At 32.5% G+C, this 20,973-nt stretch overlaps 1 protein-coding gene across 1 annotated transcript; it reads left to right on the top strand.

Annotated features, from left to right (window-relative positions):
• The first annotated feature begins 16,019 nt into the window (after nt 1–16,019).
• Nucleotides 16,020–16,925, top strand: LOC107874256. Its single transcript, XM_016721086.2, has one exon. It carries the CDS (start codon nt 16,020–16,022, stop codon nt 16,923–16,925), a length of 906 nt encoding a protein of 301 aa, XP_016576572.2.
• Nucleotides 16,926–20,973: the final 4,048 nt, after the last annotated feature.

The raw sequence follows: 20,973 nt of genomic DNA, 5'->3' as shown, positions 1-20,973 counted from the left end.
CCCATTAAATCGGTACCCTAGTTCATTTTTCCAATTTCATCTTGAATTTTAAAGAGGGTATTTTGAAATTTTTCCAAGCCCCCAATTCCGTCCAAACATAAGATTTAAGCCTATTACAAGCATTTTATGCTTATATTCATCAAAGTTTCTCTCAAGAAAAACCCTAAGCTTCAACATTCAACATCAAGAATCCCCAAGATGTCACCATTCTTTTTCCAAATCAATTCAAGATTCAAAGTTGTCAATTCAAGAATTCCAAGAATCATCATTCAAGAGCACAAATAGAATCTCAAAAGAAATCTTGTTCGTATAGTTCATCATCCAAGGTATGTGGGGTTATGAACAAAGATACTTCTTTCATCCTTGTACCCAAAACTTGTTTTAAATTACAAAGTTATTTGATTTTAATATGATTTTCAATGAATTTGAAATTAGGGTTCATACCCAATATTGCTTTTTACAAGATTATGAGATTTCAAGAGAATTATAAGTTGAATTTCTTATCTATTTTCATATTTATATGCTTATTAGAGTAATTTCCAGATTTTGTGTAAGACCCCGCAAAATTCTCTCATAGTTGGAGCCTTAGAGCATGTTCAGTGAAGTATTAATTTGGCCTTAAAAAGTTGAGAAGTGTCTTCCCAAGTGAGAAGTATTTTAAACTATGTAAAATTTCCCTAATATTGACTTTTTGTGATGTAGAGAATTGAATAAGTTTTTCACCGATACCAAATTCACCAAAATTCAACACTTGGGCTAAGAGTTAGAGCTATTTTAGTGAGACAGTGTGCCACCTGTCACTCTAGCGCATTGCGGAGCCAGCCAAAATGGCAATCATCAAAATTTAGTAAGCCTTCACGATTATGGCGTGTCACACCAAGACTTAATTTTAGAGTTTTCAATTTCCAGTGCACCAACGCGATTCCACGACGTCGTGGTGCCTTTCCAGTTTGAAACCAAGGTGGCAACGCAATTTACACCGTGTCCCGTCATCAAGCAGTTTCTCAATTGTCCAATTTCCAGTAAGCTGGTGCGATTATGGCGCGTCGCGCCAGCATGCAAAATCGGGATTGTTTAGTTTATTCCAGGGGCAAAAAGGGTCATTTTTCTACCCCTATATAGACTTCTTAACACAGGATTTGGCCTCATTTTAATCTAAAAAGACTAGTTTTATCTCAAAGTTCTTGAAGAACAAGAGCTAGGGTTTCTACAAAATCAAAACACTTTCTTCTTCTTCAAGAGAAATCAATAAATCAAGAATCTCTCCAAGATCTTTCAAGAAAGAGTTTCTCTAAGGTATGCAGATGTTGATTCTTGGATCCCTTTCATCGACGAAGCTCAAAAACCCTTTTCTAAATTTCAAAGCTTTTGTGTTTATGAGTTCTCATAATTCATGTGAGTTGAAATTGATGTTCATGCTATTATTGAGTTGTGATTCACGTTTGTTCACAAGGTTTTCAAGGTTTGACCCTAGTATGTGATATTTATGTGATGTTCATGATGAACCATCTTCAAGTTTCTTGTTAAGTGATGTGTTCATGTCAATTAGGTGTAGAAATTGTTGAATAAGCAAAGCATGCTCCCCATATGTTTGATAAAATCCTTATGTGAAGGAATTAGAGCCATTTTAGCATGTTGATTAGAAATCCCCAATTGTGTGCAAGCCCATGCATGCCAAGTATTTGTTGAAAAGCTTTAGTGAATGAATTGTGACATGATAGCATGAAATTTCCCAATTATGTTCTCTTTGATACATACTAAGACTTTAATACATGCTAAGTGTTTGATGCAAGATCTTGTTGAATGGAGTATGAGCCAATAGCATGTCTCCCTATACTATTACATGTTTATGATTCCCAAATGCTTAAAGAGATGTTGTAGTGATTGTGATGGTGAATGAATGTCCATGGTCTTAATAATTCAAGAATAGTTATGCTTTACTTTTATGTTATCAAGTCCTGGGGTATTTATACCTGATAAATCAGTTGCAGTCTAGTGCCCGTGTCAGTTTCCTCGATAATCTCAGTCAATCTATGATTCTCATAACTCAGTGAGTTATAGAACTCTGTACTCTCAAACAGATACAGAACTTAAGAAATCTCAGAAATATCATTAATCTCGGTATCACTAGTAATCTAGCCTCAGCTTTGTACTCAGCTCAGATCTAGTAATATTCAAGTGTTTAGTTCAGTCCTCAGTAGTATTCGAGTAATCTATCCCAGAATCAGTGTCGTTCAGTCAGGTAACGAGATTTAGTTGTATTTCATCAGATACGGAACCAAGTGAATTTAGTTTAACTCAGTCAGATCATTTGAGAACATGATCAGCATCAGATTTAGCTTAGTTTGTGTTCAGTTAAGAATTAGTTCAGAGTCTTTCAGTTGGGAGTAAGAGCTAGCATCGAACAAGGGCAGGGATGGCGACTCCTCGATAGAAACGCAGAGTCATTAAGAGCAATCCCTAAATGCTAGAACTGCATAGCCAACACAGGATTCAGGAGTCACTCGTCAGGAAATGCTAGTCGCCCGTAAGATAGGCTTGACTATTATATTGCCTTAGGCTTGACTTTCTACGAGGGTCACCTGTCAGATAGGCTTGACCATAGAGGTCTTTACTCGTGGCACGGTATTGACACCCTTTCAGCTAGGGTTATAGGTTTGACCCTACCAGTTGAGATTTGGGGCATGTTGGTTAAATGACTACTTCCCACAGTTCCAATTTCAGTATCAATCTTCAGAAATCAAGAATATCAGATACAGTCATCTATCTAGGTGAGGAACTCAAATAGTTCCATTGATTCATGGACCACCCGACAGATAAGCTTGGTCCCATATAAAGGTATTCAGTATCAGATCTAAAGATTACACATCAGATAGGCTTGATCTTAGCCTCAGATTCAGTTGAGTAATCTCATTATCAGATCCTAAGATCACCCATCAGATAGGCTTGTTCTCAGTCTCAGATTTAATTGAGTATTCTTGTTATCAGATCTAGAGATCACCTATCAGATAAGCTTGATCTCAGTCTCATATTCAGTTGAGTAATCTCATTATCAGATTCCGAGATCACTCATCAGATAGACTTGATCTCAGTCTCATATTCAGTTGAGTATTCTTGTTATCAGATTTAGATATCACCCATTAGATAGGCTTGATCTCAGTTAAGTATTCTTATTGTCAGATTCGGACATGATCATTTTTTATCAATGATAGTAGATTCTGGAATAATCCATTAGAGAGGTTTGATCTTTGATGCATTCATTCGATAGTACAAATCTCAGAATTCAATCATTGATATGAGTAGATTCAGTTAATCAGTTTCAGTATCATCGGTTTTTGAGATCACTTGCTAGATAATACTGATCTCAACTCCAGTACTCAATTATCAGTATCAGATAGTTCAGTGTTCAGTATCTCAGGCATTAGTAGTGAGTTCAGATGGTAGTAAAGTAGTATCCGAGTTTCAATGTTTTGAGTCATGATGATTTCAGTTATGGTTCATGTATTCATGCATGTGTTCTCATTCAGTACTCTCATGATTATTCAGTTAAGTAATTGTTCATGCATAAGCCCTTGTATTTGGCCTTACCTTATCTTCATACTCGGTATATTCCCATACTGACATATTTACGATATGGTGTTTTATTTGACATCATAGGTTCAAAGGCACGAGATCCAGAGTCCCCTTAGTAGCTCAGTCCCAATCAACAGCAGTAGACATAGCAGTGAGTCCTCTTCAGTCAAGGATGATCCTTATTTTTATTATTATAGCATCAAATTTTGTTTAATTTCAGTAGACGGAGTTACTTGGGGACATGTCCCATCAACTCTACAGTTCAGACAATTTAGAGGCTTTTCGAACAGATATATCAGTATTTTATTTTCAATTTTGAGTATTTTTAGATGTTTTGAACCTTATGTCTAGTTTTCGTACTTATTATTTATATTACGTAGCGTTAAGGTACAGATATCAGTAGAGGGTTGGCTTGTGGTCCTTTGGGATCATGAGCACCGTGTGATGTTTTGGTTCCAGAAAATTGGGTCATTACATTTCGAGATGAATTTTCATTGTTTTCATTATCAAGCATGATTATTATGCTGCTTTTACATGAGTTTGATATATGGGTTGTTAAGCCCCAAGTTTATATGTTAAGATTTTGGGAATGGTGATGCTTTAAGCATCCTATGAGCTGATTATTTAAGATTTTCTATAAAGTTTTGATCTTTTGATCCACGGATAAGTTTTGGAATCTATTTTACAGATTTACTATAGATTATAGAAAGAAAAATCGTTTTATTCACAGATTGATTCGGATAAATGCATAACTGGTTTCATAATAAACCCTTACGCGAGTTTTAAAGTGGATTTCCAAATAGATGAGCATAGCAAATTAAAGGGAGTAGTATTTATCACCGAGATGGGTATGATTCCAAGGTCTCATGCCCCAGAACTATGTGCCACCATAGGATTGAGATTAAGTGCCCATAGTGGGCAAAGTTTTGATCACTTAAGCTGAGGTTATACTTCATGGAAAGAGTATAACACCTCTCTACAACATGAGGTTCCTTCCTTAGGAGGGTAGGATGTTGGACTCCATGTAGCTTACATAGTTTATGTCGATTAAGAGAACCTCCCTTGCGGAACAGTTTTTCCCTAAAAGTTTAAAAGCCTAATAGCAATAATTTTAAGATAAAGTATTTTCTCTGATAGAAAAGAACAATAGAAAAGCTTTTAGAAAACTCGGTGTAAAGACTCATGAATTTATTCAGACTATGCTTTACAGAAAGACTTTAGCTACAGTTTTCAGTTTTCAGATCTCAGATTTAAGAGTGAGTCCTTTCTACACATAGACAATATGATTTAAAGAGAGAATACAAGCACAACTTTTAGAACTAAATTTTATGAATCACAAGATCTATACAGTATGTTTTATCATTCATGATTTATGATTTTCAAATTTTAGATATTCCAGTTTATATTAGTCATTTACATTTGGCATGCATTGTTTTATAAATAATGATGTTTTACTTATGCATTTCACCCCTATATACTCAATACATCCTCAAAGTACTGATCAACATATATGTCTATGTGCTATATTGTCTCATAATATAGGTACAAATTATAGTATATGGAGACAAAATTAGACAGTTGCAGATTCTAGCCAGAAGATGATGAGTCCTCCTACTTTGGGGCCTTTAGTTAGATGTTATCTATGTACTTTACTTTCTTAATCATATGTATTGATTAGTGTTAGCCAGAGTCGCGCCCCAGCTACGTATAGTCTATGTAGTAGAGGCTTCCAAGATGTCGGTTAGAGTCAGTTATGTAATTTTATTTTCATTTTTTAGACTTTATCAAAATGTAAAATGGTATCAGTATATTATTTTTTTCATAGATTCCATCATTATTATTTATTCGTGCAGTAAACTCAGTTATTTTATACATATTATTCAGTTGCTTATGAGTTATGCTAGTAGAAGGGTTAGCTTGGGATCACTTGTGATCCTAAGCACCGTGTGACGTCTTGGGATAGATTTTTAGGGCATTACACCCATGTTGTGTTTAATCCCCATGATGTGCATATTGAACCTTATGACTCAAATGATTCCCAAAGTGAAGCTTATCAAATTTAACCCTATACTTTCCAGCCAGGTTCTCAAAATGAGGCTTGTTGTAAACCACTCAACTTTCAACAAGGGCTTTATCAAATACAAAGTGTCCCCCATCAACCAAAGAGAATGAGGACTCGCACTTTTACTTCTATATCTGAGCCCTTAGTGAACATATTTGAAAGGTTGAGGTTCCAAGGTATTGTGCAACTAAAGAAAGGATAGATTTTTATGTATCCACTGCTTAACTTTGACCCATTTAAAAATTTTGTTTATCACTCAAATATTCAAGGCCATGATATTGAGGAATGTTCGGCACTAAGGTACAAGATTTAGAATCTGATTGAGAAGAAAAGGATAAAAGTACAATGAGGTACAATAAGAAACACCTATGATCATATCACTATAAGTGAAATCTTTGTTCAAGGTGATTTGACAAAAATACTTCCAAGCCATTCATGAAATAAGCGTAAAACACATCGCATGAATTGATAAGTATATACCTGCTCTTGGGTAAATTTATACGCCTAAAGATCATAGCTTACCCATATTTTAGCTAAGTTTGGAGAATAAAGTTCCTAGTTTCTTATGATTTTACTCTACTTCTATGTAATTTAGATAACCGATGTGATTAGCATGATTTCAGGTATTAATGAGGTAGATGGAGACATAATGGGACTATGGAATGCGGATGGCATGTGACACGAGAGAAAAGTAGCTTGTTGGACCAAATATAGAGCCTAGAAACTATGTCCAAGACTAATTTGTCATTTATAATTAGTTCAGGGACTTAGAAGGAAAATATGAGAGAAAAGAGTATTAAAAAGACTTGATGCTAAATTTTTATCATTATTGAATATTTTGTATTAGTTTTTGAACAAAGAGAAGGGCGACTTAGCTTGGGAGAGATAGAAAAACATTTTCTCTATTGTTTTCACTATTTGCACCCCAAGATTGTCTTCTAGTTTTTGGTCTGATGAATATTTTTCTTGTGATTCTCGATTTATTCATGAGTAGCTAAGTTTATTAGTTAGGCATATGGAAGCCCTGTAGCATGTAATCTATTACTTTGGGTTTTTGAATTCATCATGTATTGATCTACTTATATTATACTCACTTTGTTTATCTTGAATTCTCGTGGTTGCAAACATAGAGGATGTGCCTTAAAACTCAACTTGTTCAATAGAAAGGTTAAGGTCCAAAAAAGAGAGTAGGTACAAGAAAATAGGATTTCCAACCCCGATTTCATATGTTAATGCCTTAACAGGATTAACTACTTGGAGATTTTGTATTATTTTTTTAAACACTTTTAATTCGAGAGAACTAAAGTGAATTAGTCCTTGATGGTTGAGAAACACTGGGATTATGTTATTAAATATAATACATTTCTTTGTAAGAACAATGCATGTATGAATTCGTAAATCCCATAATTGGAAAGTATTGAAAACTACAAGGTGTACATAACCCTAGCTTGCTATTTCTCAGAATTCGAATACTACTACACATATTTCATCTTGTTAAACTGAAACCATTAATTTGTGAACTGAATCAAATCCCCACCTTTTTGTTTTATGGAAATGAATGATTTAAAGTCAACTATTCTGCATACGACTTAATTAGCATCTTATTCCTTGTGGGATTCGACCCCAACCTAGTTGGTTTCTATATTTGACAGTGACCGCTTACGCTCTCGTAAGAGAGGTGTAATTTGGGCGTAACAATGCCTTCATCTTTATAAGCAAAATTTCATCATTCTCCTTTTTATCCTCCTTATGGCTAATAATATTTTTCTTGTTTATCTACCTTTCTTTTGTAATCTTGAACTTTGTTTGACCTGACTTCTATATAGATACGTAGGAAGTCCATTTTGGGTTCGGTCTTAATTTAATAAAAATTTCCTTTTCCCTGTCTATCCAGTTCAAAAACTCTTCTTAAATTCCTACATCTCTAATAAGCCTAACTTTTGAGCATATAAAGGCAGATTCAAATTGATATGACAATGTTCAAATGTTGGACAACCATTTATCTTGAACTAATGTTTTCTTTGAGTGAATCGGGAATATGAGATTCCAAAATAAAAAAATGGGGAAGAATTTTTGAGGTTTTGAGTAAACCATAAAAATTCCACAAAGAAATAGTATTTCAATTCACAAGGACGTGCAAAAGGTATCTTTTATCCTAAACTGGGGTAGAAATTTTTGAGAATTTCTCAAGAATTTCACCACGATGGAGTACAAGTCCAACTGTATATTAAATAAAAAATAATGACAAGGAGTAAAATCAAACAAGGTATGAATCAAAATTATTTTTTGATTGACGATTTTGAGTGCAGACAACCATTACTAAATGAGAAACAACTTTATGATATCATCGAGGAAGGCCAAATTACATCCCCAGTAGGAAAAAAGAGCTAAGTTATTTTTTCACTTTGGCGTTATTAAAATGGACATTATATTATGTTAACAAATATTAAGTTCCTTGTAGAACCTTAAAACCAATATTGGGTTCCTTGTAAAAGCCTAAAAACAATATCCGGTTCCTTGTAGAATCCCAAAAACTATATTGGATTCTTTGTAGAATCCCAAAAAAAATAACATTGGGTTCTTTTTAGAACCCTAAAAACAACATTGAGTTCCTTGTAGAACCCTAGAAACAACAATGGGTTCCATGTAGAATCCTAGAAACAACATTGGGTTCCTTGTAAAATCCTAAAAACGACATTGGGTGAACCGTAAAAACGACATTGGACACTTTGTAGAACCCTAAAATCTACAATGGGTTTCTTGTAGAACCTTAAAAACAATATTGGGTTCCTTATGGAACCTTAAAAACAATATTGGGTTCTTTGTAAAACCCTAAAAGAAACATTGGATTCTATGTAAAATCGTAAAAAAACCATTGGGTTCCTTGTAGAATCTTAACGCCACATTGGGTTCTTTGTAGAACCTTAAAAATAATATTAAGTTCATTGTATAATCTTAACACGACCTTGGATTGCTCGCTGAGCCTTATTCAATTTCTCTCCTGCTTTTGAAGCATAATTCTATACCCCAATGTTTTTTCCACGACTTAAATCATATCCACATTTCACATCTTGTCAAGTCGTTCTATCGTCCTTCAAATCCAATATTCATCATATTTCTTTTGGAATCTCATTTGTTCCTGAATCTATAACTACACATGTACACAGCCTGATTCTCATAAAACCAGAGATATGTAGGAGACTTAAAATCAAAGTCTCAATCGCATTATTTTTAAAATCACCTCCTATTGCTTTAGTTCCAACAAATCATTCTCTCGGTTGGACAAAATTGACTACTATGTCAATTTTCATTGCTCGATAGTTCTTTAATCATTCTCAAGCAACGAAGGGGCAGCTGTTGATACCCTATTTTGACCTCTCGATATGCCCCTAGGTTGTTATTTTATTAAAACTATTAATTTTGAATATTAATATTTTTATGTATTATTTTGATATCAAGTAAATATTGACGTGTAACATTCATGATTTTGAAGTATACAATTCTTTTTTTTAATTATTTTATTGCACAATTTTGTTAATATTTATTAAATTATTTTTAACAAATATGCACACTCACAATTTACAAATACATTGGTTATTGTTTACTATTATTATTACTATAATATTATTATTTTTTAAAATTTGTATCTAATTTATTTCAAATTTATTACCGATAATTTTATGTAATATTAGTTTTACATGCATAGATTATTTTTAATAGCGATATCTTAATATTTTTCTTGAGTCATTATCGTGTTTATAATAGCCAAACTTAATTCAATTTTCTCAATCTTATTTAATTTCTAGCCATTTTTTATACTCAATCTGTGTCAATTTTGGCCTAGATTTATTCCAATTTGACTTCAAACTAAAATCCCTAATTTCAATTTTAACCCATTTTTTGATAAATAAATCAATTCATTCTAATTTTAAATCACAGTCGTTGATTTAATTAGATCAACGAATGAAATCAAAGTTCTTTTCCTTCCCCTTTTTAATCAAAACTACCACCAAAACTGAAAACCTAATCTCATTTTCACTAAAAATAGTTGCAATACAACCTTTTTGTTTCTTTATTTTTTTTCCTTTCTCTCCCTCCCCCAAGTCACTAACCGCCGGTGGTGGACCAACAATAACTTTGAAGCCACCCTTTTCTCTTATCTTAGGTCGCCGACCCTTACACAAAACTACAGTTATCCTCGCTCCTTCTCTTTTTCCTCGCTCTCTTGCTCTCCTCACTAGTCTAGCTGCCACCGGTGAGGCCAACACATAGGAAAGCCATCTCATTCATGCTCCCAGTCGCTAGTGGCGATTTCAACCAACAAGTACAAACACCAAATGCCACCGCTGTGATGAGTGGTGATTTTACCACTCATTCTCACTAAATATTTGTGCACATTACCTTATTTTGACTGAATAAATGAGACATATTGGTGATAAAATGCATAAATATCCACTCTTTGAAGGCATAGAGTTGAGGAGATCAAAAGATGTGGATTGAAGTTGAAAATGATCAAAATGGAGCATGAAAAATCCAGCTGAAGACTTGGAGTAGCAGGACCTCAGGTACAACGGTCACGTTCGACTGATTTGGATGCTGGAGATATACTGAAATTATTTTAGAATGCTGAAAAATTAATTTTTTTTTGCTTAAAATTATTTTAAGGGGTGAGAAATAAAGCTTAGTTGCTAGAAATTATTTTAAAAAATGGAAAGATAAAATTTAGTTGCTAGAAATTGCTTTAACAGACTAAAAGACAAAATTCAATTGCTGGAAATTCATTTTAATATGCTGGCAAATGATGATTTCTTTTTTAATTGTTGAAAATAGGCATGCAAACATTAAAAATCGACTACGATATTTAAAAATAAACACATAAGTTGAAATTAGTCTTAGACCACCAACAGATTAATTAACAAATTCAAGATTACGTTTGTCTAAATGATTCACATAGCACATAAAGAACATAAACTCCGTCCCCAAGAAATTTCCCATAATTTATTATTACAGTACATCATTTGTACAATAAATTATTATAGACCCACAAAAAAAGAAAAGTGAAGTGGAGATAAAAATCATAAGAAATTAGAATTAACAATAATCTCAAACTCTCGGCGGCTCTTCATCAATGTCCAAGGGCTAATAAAGTCTGTAGGAAAAAAGGCAGCATATCCCAAATACACAACAAACAAATATATATAACATTCTACTCGAAATAACATACAGAGAAAATGATGAATTCACCAACATGTCATTTAACATGATTAATTAGTCGATAACGCTAGATAACTTGCCTATAGGACTTGTTTAATTAATCGTCGACATACAAACGAATTATTGAATATTTAGATATCATGCTCATTGATTTAATTACACAAAAATGAATTATTATTTGTCTTAGCATGCTAATCACCTAACCAACTCATAATTAAACAAGAGGCATATTTGAGATTATTATATGCTAAATGGTATCCAATGTGTTTGATGCGCTTTGAGTCTGTTTAGGAAGCTTACTTTTATTTGTCTAGACCCCAAATTGAAATTTGAAAAAGTTCAGTGCCTCTTGAATGATAAGTTGGGATGAATAGACATTCTAGAAAATGCTAGTTTTATGCCTTCTCTTTTAAAACGCATGTAGGGTTAATAACCAACCTAGATGAGGGAGAATAGATATTCGGAGATGATGGTAATCTAATATCTACATATGACATTATTACCCGTTAATAACCCGATTGTTGGCTTACTGGCCGGGTATGATAAATAATATGGGTGCTGATCCGAATTAAAATAAAATAACTATTTCATTCAATCTTGCGAATTTGTTTCTCTCCTTTTCTTACTTTATATATTTATTTATTTATTTGGGGTAGTTAGGTTTATTATATAAGCAGTCCTTTTTGCTATATTAATGGTGTCATTTCTATCTCCTTGCTTATCTGTTTTACCTTGTTTCTTATCTTATTTTTACCATCACTTAAATAATTAATAATTAGAAATAATTAAATGACATGACTTGTTATTCATTACTTGACCACTTAGTTAATATTAGGTTAATAAAACAAGTGACCTTTGCTTATAATGTAGAATTCTCATGGAAAATATGAATTCGCCTGAAATCACATTTGTAGACCTCGAAAGGTGCCTACCCCTTTCTTTTGAGGTAATTTGAATCCTTACCTGAGCTTCTGATGACGTAAACTAATTAAACAATTCTTAATTATCCTGGAATGGTGCCCTATGCATCTTAATTCGTTAGGTGGCGACTCTTCATTCTTTTAACCCTCCCAAAATGAGTTGTCACGTCGAATTTCGCCCTTCATGAGAATAATGGAAGCGGCAGGTAGTTCTTGTCATAACTTTAAAGGACATTGAACTCAAGTTTTGTAAGATTAGACGTATTAAAAGAAAGAGAAAATAATACCTTAGTCTTTAAATTTTGAGATAATGGAGTCTTATAAAATAAAATGTGGGAGTAAAGAAATTAAGGAACATATAGTCAAGGCTTTTATTAATTTTTTATTTGTGTAAATAAAAAGAAGACAATGATATACCTTTATAAACGACCTTGCCAACCACAGTAACTAATAGAAATAGTAGGCTTATACATGAAAACTTTACATTTGAAAATTAAGGTACCATTGGCAATTAGAAAGACATCCACATTTGTTGTTTCTTAATATAAAATGTTTTTTAAAAGAATTATTAAGAAAATGGGTGTGATGGCCAAATATCCTAACACGGATAGAAAGGTAAAGGAAATGAACAACTGAAAGTTTTGTTGTAATACATTTGGGAGGGTGGCCAATTTCTATAAGAAACATGGCGGCATGGCTAATTTAAGTAGAATAAAATGAGTGGATTATTTTGTATGTAAATAATTTAACCCAATGAAATATTTTTTATAATTTTCACTTATAATATTGAATGTCTTTTATCTCAACTGAATAAGGCATAACATGCATAATTATATGGATTAAATACTTAATACTTTAACTTAACTTACATAAACTATTTAAAATTCAAATTCTTTTAATTAATTACCAAAGTCTCTAATTTATATTCTCTCTTTAAATTTTCAAATACAACACTCACCCTAAAAATTTAAATACATTAATTATCTCCCTAAAAATTTAGCTGAAAAGCTTCTCTCCACCAATTTAATACCCATTAATATTTAACCTCCTCCTTTTTCAAAAGAATTTTAATAAACAAATGACTATTCACCCAAAACTCAACCTCCATCTCCACCCTTTGTTTTCTCTTTCCTTTGCTTCAATTTTCGTTTGATAGAATTTCTATTGAAAGACATCATAATGAATTATAGAGAAATTGAGCGGCGAAATGAGAAGTTCATCAATGTCAAATAATATCGTCGGAGAATAACTCTCCGAACGTCACACACAACCACCCCTAAAAAAGGTACAATAGTGATGTATATGACTAAGATAAGGTCCTGATACAAAAATATTTATATATTAGAAGACGCAAAAAAATAAATGTTTCGACTAAAGAAAGTAAAGGAGTTGAAGATATGTCAAGAGATTTTCTTAAGAAGGTAATAAAGTTGTATATCAAAACATGTCAAGCTAATGATTCAAAAAAAAAAGATGCTGAAGTTACAACTAGAGAACCTCTTACAAGAGTAATATTTGTTTGTACATCTACAAATTATGTATCTCTCTTCATTATATTTCTGATACATCTTTGAATTATATATTCTCTTAATTTACGTCAGATTTATGTGTAAGATATATTTAAGAATTGATTCTATATATTATTTTTGTTTATAGAATAATGTATCTCAAATATTATAATTTGTAGATATATTTATTATCAGACTGACAAATTAATTGATTAGTAATCAAGTAGTAATCTAAACTTTTATATTATAATGTATCTCAATGCATGGTATGAAGTAAGTTGTCGAAGAAATTAATCATGTATCGTTCACATAAAAAAAAATGAGATGCAAAGAATAGAGAAGAGAGAGAAGCTTGTTTCTGCTTGAAAAACTAGGATCTTTTTTTTTTTTTGAATTTCACTTTTTTTTGGTAAATTAATTTCAAAATTTGAACTGATTACGTAATTATGTAGATTTAGAAGACAATAAACTGATGTCGTATGATTTGCTCCAAATGGAAGAGATTTTCGTTATTTTTCATTTTTAACATGCATTAATTTCATGTATGGATGTATCTGCATGGATGTATCAGTTGTAAATTATGTATTCGAAAAATAAAAATAAAATTTTTTACGTAATTTTATCAAAAAAAGGATATAAAGTAATCAAGGATAAATTTGTTGAGATTTATTTAAGTTTTAATTATTATATTGAGTGGTCTTTTGTCTCAACCGAATAAAAAGGAAATACGGGTCCAAGTCCATGAATAATTCTATCGCATTAGCTAGGAAACCCTTGGGACAAAAGTCAAGTAAATACAAGGAGTGGCATCGGCAGCTTAAGTTGCTTGGGCCAAATTCCGAATAAAATCAGCAATAGAAATGCCTAAAGATATTTCGGCTAACCCTAGATAAACTCAGTCAAGGAAGCAGTAACAACAGCGACTGAGCCAAAGGCCTAATTAATTTCTTTACTCATTTTTTTCATGTATTTTCATACAAATTTAGTCTATCTTGTAGTGTTGTTTTTAACATGGATGATTTGTTCTTACCACATAAATGATCATATAGTTATTTTTATTTTTTCAAATCAATTCATTTTTGTTTTAATGATATCTAGTTCCCTTAAAAATTGTATTCTTTTCCCTTAAAACAATTTCCACAACTTAGACAAGTTTAGCATTAATAACTAGTTTTATGAAAGTGGAAACCTCTCTATTTTAATTTAAGACTTAGAATAAATTTAGGTTCATTTCGCTCTTGATTGGAAGCTCAGAAATAATCTTTTATACACACAATTCAAGACAATCTCAGGTTTTCAAATTATTAAAATGAGTGTTCAACTTTTGAGAAGAACTTAAATATTCTTTTATATATTTTCAAGCTATTAAATAAGAGGTTTGAATTAATTATGTTAGTCTAGCAATGAATTTGGACTAACCAGTTGATCTGAAGTATTAACTCGAATAAGCATAATTTAAGTTACTTGAAAGATAAATATTCGAATTATTTCATCTTTTCAAAACAAGAGGATGGTTATATAATGATTAATTTATTTTTTTCAAAAAATGGTTAAAATATCTCTCAAACTTTTAGTTATCTTTATTTTAGCCAAAAATATTTGAAATCTTCAATAATCATATGTGTTGATTTTTTGAAATGTCTAATATCTTCCTTGAAAAATTATTTGAACCATCACCCTTTTCTCTAGTTTAAAACAAAGGTTTTCATTAATAAATTTTCAAAATGATTTTCCAGTAACATAAACATATAATCGCGACTCGATTCATTCAGAAAATAAAGTAAGTGCTAATCGTTCAGAAAACAAAGTAAGTGCAAATGGCACCGCAAAATTTGGTAGTTGGGAGGTCAATTATACCAAAGTGGTACTCACCACATTTACACAACACATACATTTCACTTGATGATACATTTGAAATGGAATAAATTTTTCCTTTGACTTGGATCATCCATAGCTTGAATAAAGTCTTGCACTCTAGCATTTCACCGGTCATAATATTTACCATTGAAGTATGATGGTCTTGTTGTTGATTGACCTTCTTGAACTCCAGATATGTAGTAAATTTCCGGTCTTTTAAAGTGCTAGTCTTTATTGAATGAACTTATAACAATTGTTAGTTTGGCTGTGATCTAAGAACTCAAAAGAATCAAGCTTTTTGAGTGACTATGCAAGAAAATAAATTGAAGAATAATAAATCAACACAAGTATTTTTAGTGTGGAAAATGTGAAAAATATCTCAAGTGAAATTTTGGAAGAATGACTATCAAAGTTATCAAGTTAAAATTTATTTCTAGAATAGTCTTGTGAATTATCATAGCTTTTTTTTAGTAAAGTCTCTAAAATACTCTAGCATAATATTTAGGATCTTATAAAAATATCTAGATTATTCTTAGATAGCTAGATGATAATGGTTGCTAGAATATTCTTTTAGATATATCTAGAACAATTTGTAGAACCATCCATAAACTAGTATAAATAGGGAATGATCTTGAAAATTTGTAACCAACTAAAACAATTCAATTCAAATAGTGTTCTCCATATTAAAGTTCTTCCTTCTCTTTTCATAGCCTCACTTTCTTAACTAAATCTTCCGATCTTAGTTAACAATTTTGGGCTAGCAGAAGGTCTTCCCAATTATAATTTTTTCTACTATTTCTCTACATGGTATCAAAGCCAAAGTCATAGATTGATTTGTGTTTATTTCAAGATCGGATTTGTGATTGATTCAACTAGTTTGTCTAAATGGATTTAATCATTTGCATTAATGGACTTGAAATGAAGTTGTTGAATCAGTTCAATTACAAGGTATGGAAGACATGTATGGAATCATACCTTATGGGCGAGGATTTATGGGATGTTGTTAACTGGAGTAACACAAGTCCTCTAAAAGATGGATCGGAGAATAGTAGTGCATACAAGAAATGGAAGCAGATTAATGCTAAGGAGAAGTTCATTCTAAAGTTTCCCATCTCCTCTAATTTATTTGACCGTATTATAAAGTGTAAATCAGCTCATGATATTTGGAGGACCATCGATCATTTATTCAATAAGAAGAATAAAGCTCGGGTACAGATATTGGAGAATGAATTGGCCAACATAAGCCAAGGTAATCTTTCTATTGTTGAATATTTCTTAAGAATTAAGAATTTATGTTCTGAGATCTCTTTATTAAATTCGGATGAAGCTATCTCTGAAGAACGAATGAGAAAAATTATGATTCGTGGTTTGAAGCCAAAATATATTTCCTTTGTAACATCGATTCAAGGATGGATTCAACAACTATCCTTGGAGGAGTTTGAAAATTTATTATCATTACAAGAGTTATTAGCCAAACAATTGACTGGTGAATTTTTCAAAGAAAGGAAAGAAAATACTTTTGCAATCGACAAGACAAACATTAAAAGAAACCCAAGAGATATACCTAACTCTCAATTCTCAAGTTGTTCAAGCTCACTTGGAAAGAAGGAAGAGTCTTTTAACAATTATAGTAAAAAGTCTCCCAGATGTTATCGATTTGGAAAAGTAGGACACATAAGAAGATATTGTGGAGCCATAGAGAGAAACATGGCTCAAACTAAAAAAGTTGTTGAAGAAGAAGAGATTGGAGAAGATTTTAAGCAGGTGAGAGTCGAGAAATATATGCCTTGACTTTCATAAATTTGGAAAGAAATTGGATCAAATATAATTCAATCCATCTATGGGGAAGAAAGATATTGATAAAAAACAAGGAGATACAGAACATATTCAGACTGAAGATGTGGTAGCTGTTATCGACAAAATCAAAGAAGCAGGTCCTGAAATTGGCCTTAAAATTCTGAACGTGAAATATATTGAAGTAGATTCTGAGCAGACAGTGTCTGAAAATCAATATGCCAGTGATAAATTTATCAGAGAAATCATTAAGAGAGATATAGTAGAAGTAGAAGTCTCTGATCAGTCATCTATTGTATCAAGGTTAATCATTGGCTCAGAGCAATATTTAAAGTTGATGAAGAAGCAAAAAATCTAATGAAAAATGGCGTTGAAAGTAAAGCCCCAATTTTAGATAAAGAGACATACAATATGATTGAACAGCTAGAAATGAAATCTACTGGTGGATTCTGTTATGATACTAAGTCTTCACAGAAAATTGATGTTCATATCATTATCAAATCCAATGAGAAGGCTGATACAAATGAAATATCCTTGTGCTATGAAATTGTTTCAAAAAGAGTAAGTTCTAAAATCTTGAATCCCAGGGCTTCAAACATTTCTATTATGTGTGTCTCTAGATGATACAAGATCTAAACCTAATTCAAGAAATTAAGGACCTAAGACTCAAAAATCATCAACCACAATACAATGAAAATAACACAATAACAAAGGGGATGAAGAAGAGATGCATAAAAGTAAATATAGGTAATGAGACCCTTACTATCACCAATGATTAGCACAATAAAGTGTATCAAACCTTCAAACACACCTCATCAATGGTAGTTCAAACCTCATTCTTAGGTGGACCAAAGGAATTCACACTCCTCATTAACACCTTTCTTGCCAGTTGTTCAACACAAGTGAAATCCATCAAATGTATTAATCTTCAAGGTTGGATGTCTTTTCCAAGACCTACACTAAGATGGCTTTAAATCCCTACACTAAGGAAAGAAGCTACACTAAGATTAATACCCAATTTTAATTCATCAAAGTCTAATGAAAAATAGAAGCTAAGGGTCTATTTATACTATTACAAGACAATGTCTAAAATATCCTTAATGAAGGGTGCTCCTTTGGAGTGTAGAAAGAGAGTCTCAAAAGACCATAATATTCCTAAGTTGAGGCATCTTTAGAGTGTATTCAAGGCTACATTGGAGTGTATTAAAAGCTCTTTTTCAGGGTTTAGAAAATACACTCCCTTGGTTGAAGGCATCACGCTCTCATGCCGAGGGGGTACACTTTTAAAATACAACCAGAAATCCTTTGTTTTAACCATGAAACACTTAGTATGATAAGTACAAAGGATGAGGATAAGGTTATTATCAAGGAAAAATGACGACACAAAAAGACAATCCCTTCCCTACCCTACTAGTGCACTGGGATCAAATGGATGAAGTAGCCAAGGATATAAGCTGGGGTTACTCATTCCTTTTACTAGGACATCATACTCACAATCACTCAAATCATTTCATTTTAAGGGAAGATTAACATTCAAGAATGAGGATCTACGGCCTAGAAGACTTCCCTCAATAAGATGCATTCCGTCATTCACATCTTCACTAGTTATTGGCAACTCACATACCAACGTAGACTCACTTTGGTTTTTGCAAGTGTCAACTAGTGTGTGAATACTCTTGTGACTTGGTAATGAAACCTTATTCAAGTTATAAGTGCTAGCACTAGATGGATACAAATCATTCTTACGGAAAGAATTGATTTTGTCATCTAAAAGATCAACTAGTGCTTACATACTCACAATAAGAGTTTGGTCCTTATGCAACCTAACAACACGAAGAGTATCACAAAAGGAAGATTCACACACTTCTTCACTAAGAAAATCCAAAACTACACCACTTTGGCCACTACTAGCCACATCACAACAATTCAAGTTTCTAGAGGTGTAGAAGATAGCTTTATTACCTTATAGATCATGGGAAGTGTATTCTTTACTTTCTTTTGCATCATGGCAGCCCTCATGATCCACATTACAAGGGAATATGTCAATGTTTCCCTTTGGACTCACTTCTTCATCACTTATCCCAAAATTGGGATTTAGTGTACTAAGCATTTGTAGTATATCTTCAATAAAGCTATCCTAATGGGCATTCATGCGATCAAACGTGGCATCCAAATTATTGGAAGCCATGTACCTAAAAGAAATAAATAACCTACAAAATGAATAAACAAGTTAGTTCAAATATCCTCACCAACTCTCTCACTCTAGTATCTCACCTCATACTTGGTCTCACAAGTGTTGAATACTTAGCAATACTTGGCAAGTGAATTGAGTGGTGAATATGCCTTGGCTTGGAGTCGATTTTTGTTTGATACAACTCAAGTAAAATGATGTACGGACTTGAACCAACAAACTACTATGAACTCAAAAATGACAAAAGCACACAAAAATCAAAGACGCAAAAAAAAGGACTTTAATCTAATTACCAAACTAGTAGTACTTACTAGTTGTTAATTAGGGATAGAAGAAATAAAATTAAAACTAGAAAAAACAATTAGAAACTAAGAAAATCTAATTTCAGAGATAAATTTGGTTGATCACAAGTAATGATGTGGCACTACGTGGTTGATTGTCACTTTTTAAAATTTTCAATTTCCCAAATCTTTGTTTCGGCCAAACACTTCTTTAGGGATGAAAGGATTTCGGTTTAGAGGAAAAAATATAGGTTTTGAAGCCTTTTTGGAGCTTCAAATGAATTCAAAATGAGTTGGTCCCCCCTCTTGTACTTTCAAGTGTACTTGCTTGTCCCCTTGTCCCCTCTTCCTTTTTGGAAGACTTGGTATTCTTGGAATATGATTTTGGACTAACAACTTTTTCACTCTCTTTCTTCCCCTTTTTGGATCAAACAAACACCCTTGAATATTCTTCTTCACTAAGATATGAAGAGGATGAATGAACAAGATGAATATTCAAGTGTTGACCAAGTTTGACCAACAGGCAAATGGACTCCAAATCTGAATTTTTCTGTAGATCTAGGTTCATTATGCCAAAAAAAAATCAACCCACTAAAAATCAGCCACAACACACTTCTAAATAGCAAGGGTAATTTTCATATCTAGCTTAAAAACTTCAAAACTCTATAGCCATGGTTAATCTTAGTTCAAACTCAACCAATCTTCACTCTAAAAGTAGATCTAGACTCCTTATGTGCTAGAGAGAAAGGATCTAGCACTAGAAACCTTTAAAACACAATAAAAAAATATAGAACTAACCTGGAAATTTGGATCTACAACAAACACACAAGACAACACCTTTTTCTTGCATTTTTAGATTTTTGACTCTTTTTTGTTGTGATTTTCTAAACAAGAACACTAAAACCAAGATTTAGGGATGTTAGAACAACCATAACCAAGGATTTGATACCAAATGTCATAAGATCTAAACCTAATACATGAAATTAAGGACTCAAGACTCAAAAATCAGCAACCACAAAACAAAGAAAGCAACACAATAAGAAAGGGGATGAAGAAGATATACATAAAAGTAAAGACAGGTAATGAGAGCCTTACTATCACCAATGATTAGCACAATAAAGTGTATCAAACCTTCAAACACACCTCATCAATGGGATTTAAAACCTCACTCTTAGGTGGACCAAAGGAATTCACACTCCTCAATCATACCTTTCTTGCTAATTGATCAACACAAGTGAAATCCATCAAATGTATTAATCTCTCAAGTTTGGATGTATTTTCCAAGACCTACACTAAGATAGCTTTTCCAATCCCTACACTAAGGAAAGAAGCTACACTAAGAGTAATAGTCAATTTCAATTCATCAAAGTCTAATGAAAAATTAAAGCTAAGGGTCTATTTATACTATTACAAGACAACATCTAAAATACCCTTAATGAAGGGTGCTCCTTTGGAGTGTAGAAAAAGAGTCTCAAAAGACCATAATATCCCTAAGTTGAGGCGTCTTTAGAGTGTATTCAAGGCTTTCTTGGAGTGTATTAAAAGCTCTTCTTCACGTTTTAGCAAATACACT

This window comes from Capsicum annuum, chromosome 6, assembly GCF_002878395.1.
Source record: "Capsicum annuum cultivar UCD-10X-F1 chromosome 6, UCD10Xv1.1, whole genome shotgun sequence".
NCBI classification, from domain to species: Eukaryota; Viridiplantae; Streptophyta; class Magnoliopsida; order Solanales; family Solanaceae; genus Capsicum; species Capsicum annuum.
Note: the sequence above shows the minus strand (reverse complement) of the source record. Positions and strands in the feature narration are given on the sequence as shown.

What these genes read in the sequence shown, in the direction of transcription:
- LOC107874256 (XM_016721086.2), top strand. Translation starts at nt 16,020, where the DNA reads ATGGATTTAATCATTTGCATTAATGGACTTGAAATGAAGTTGTTGAAT.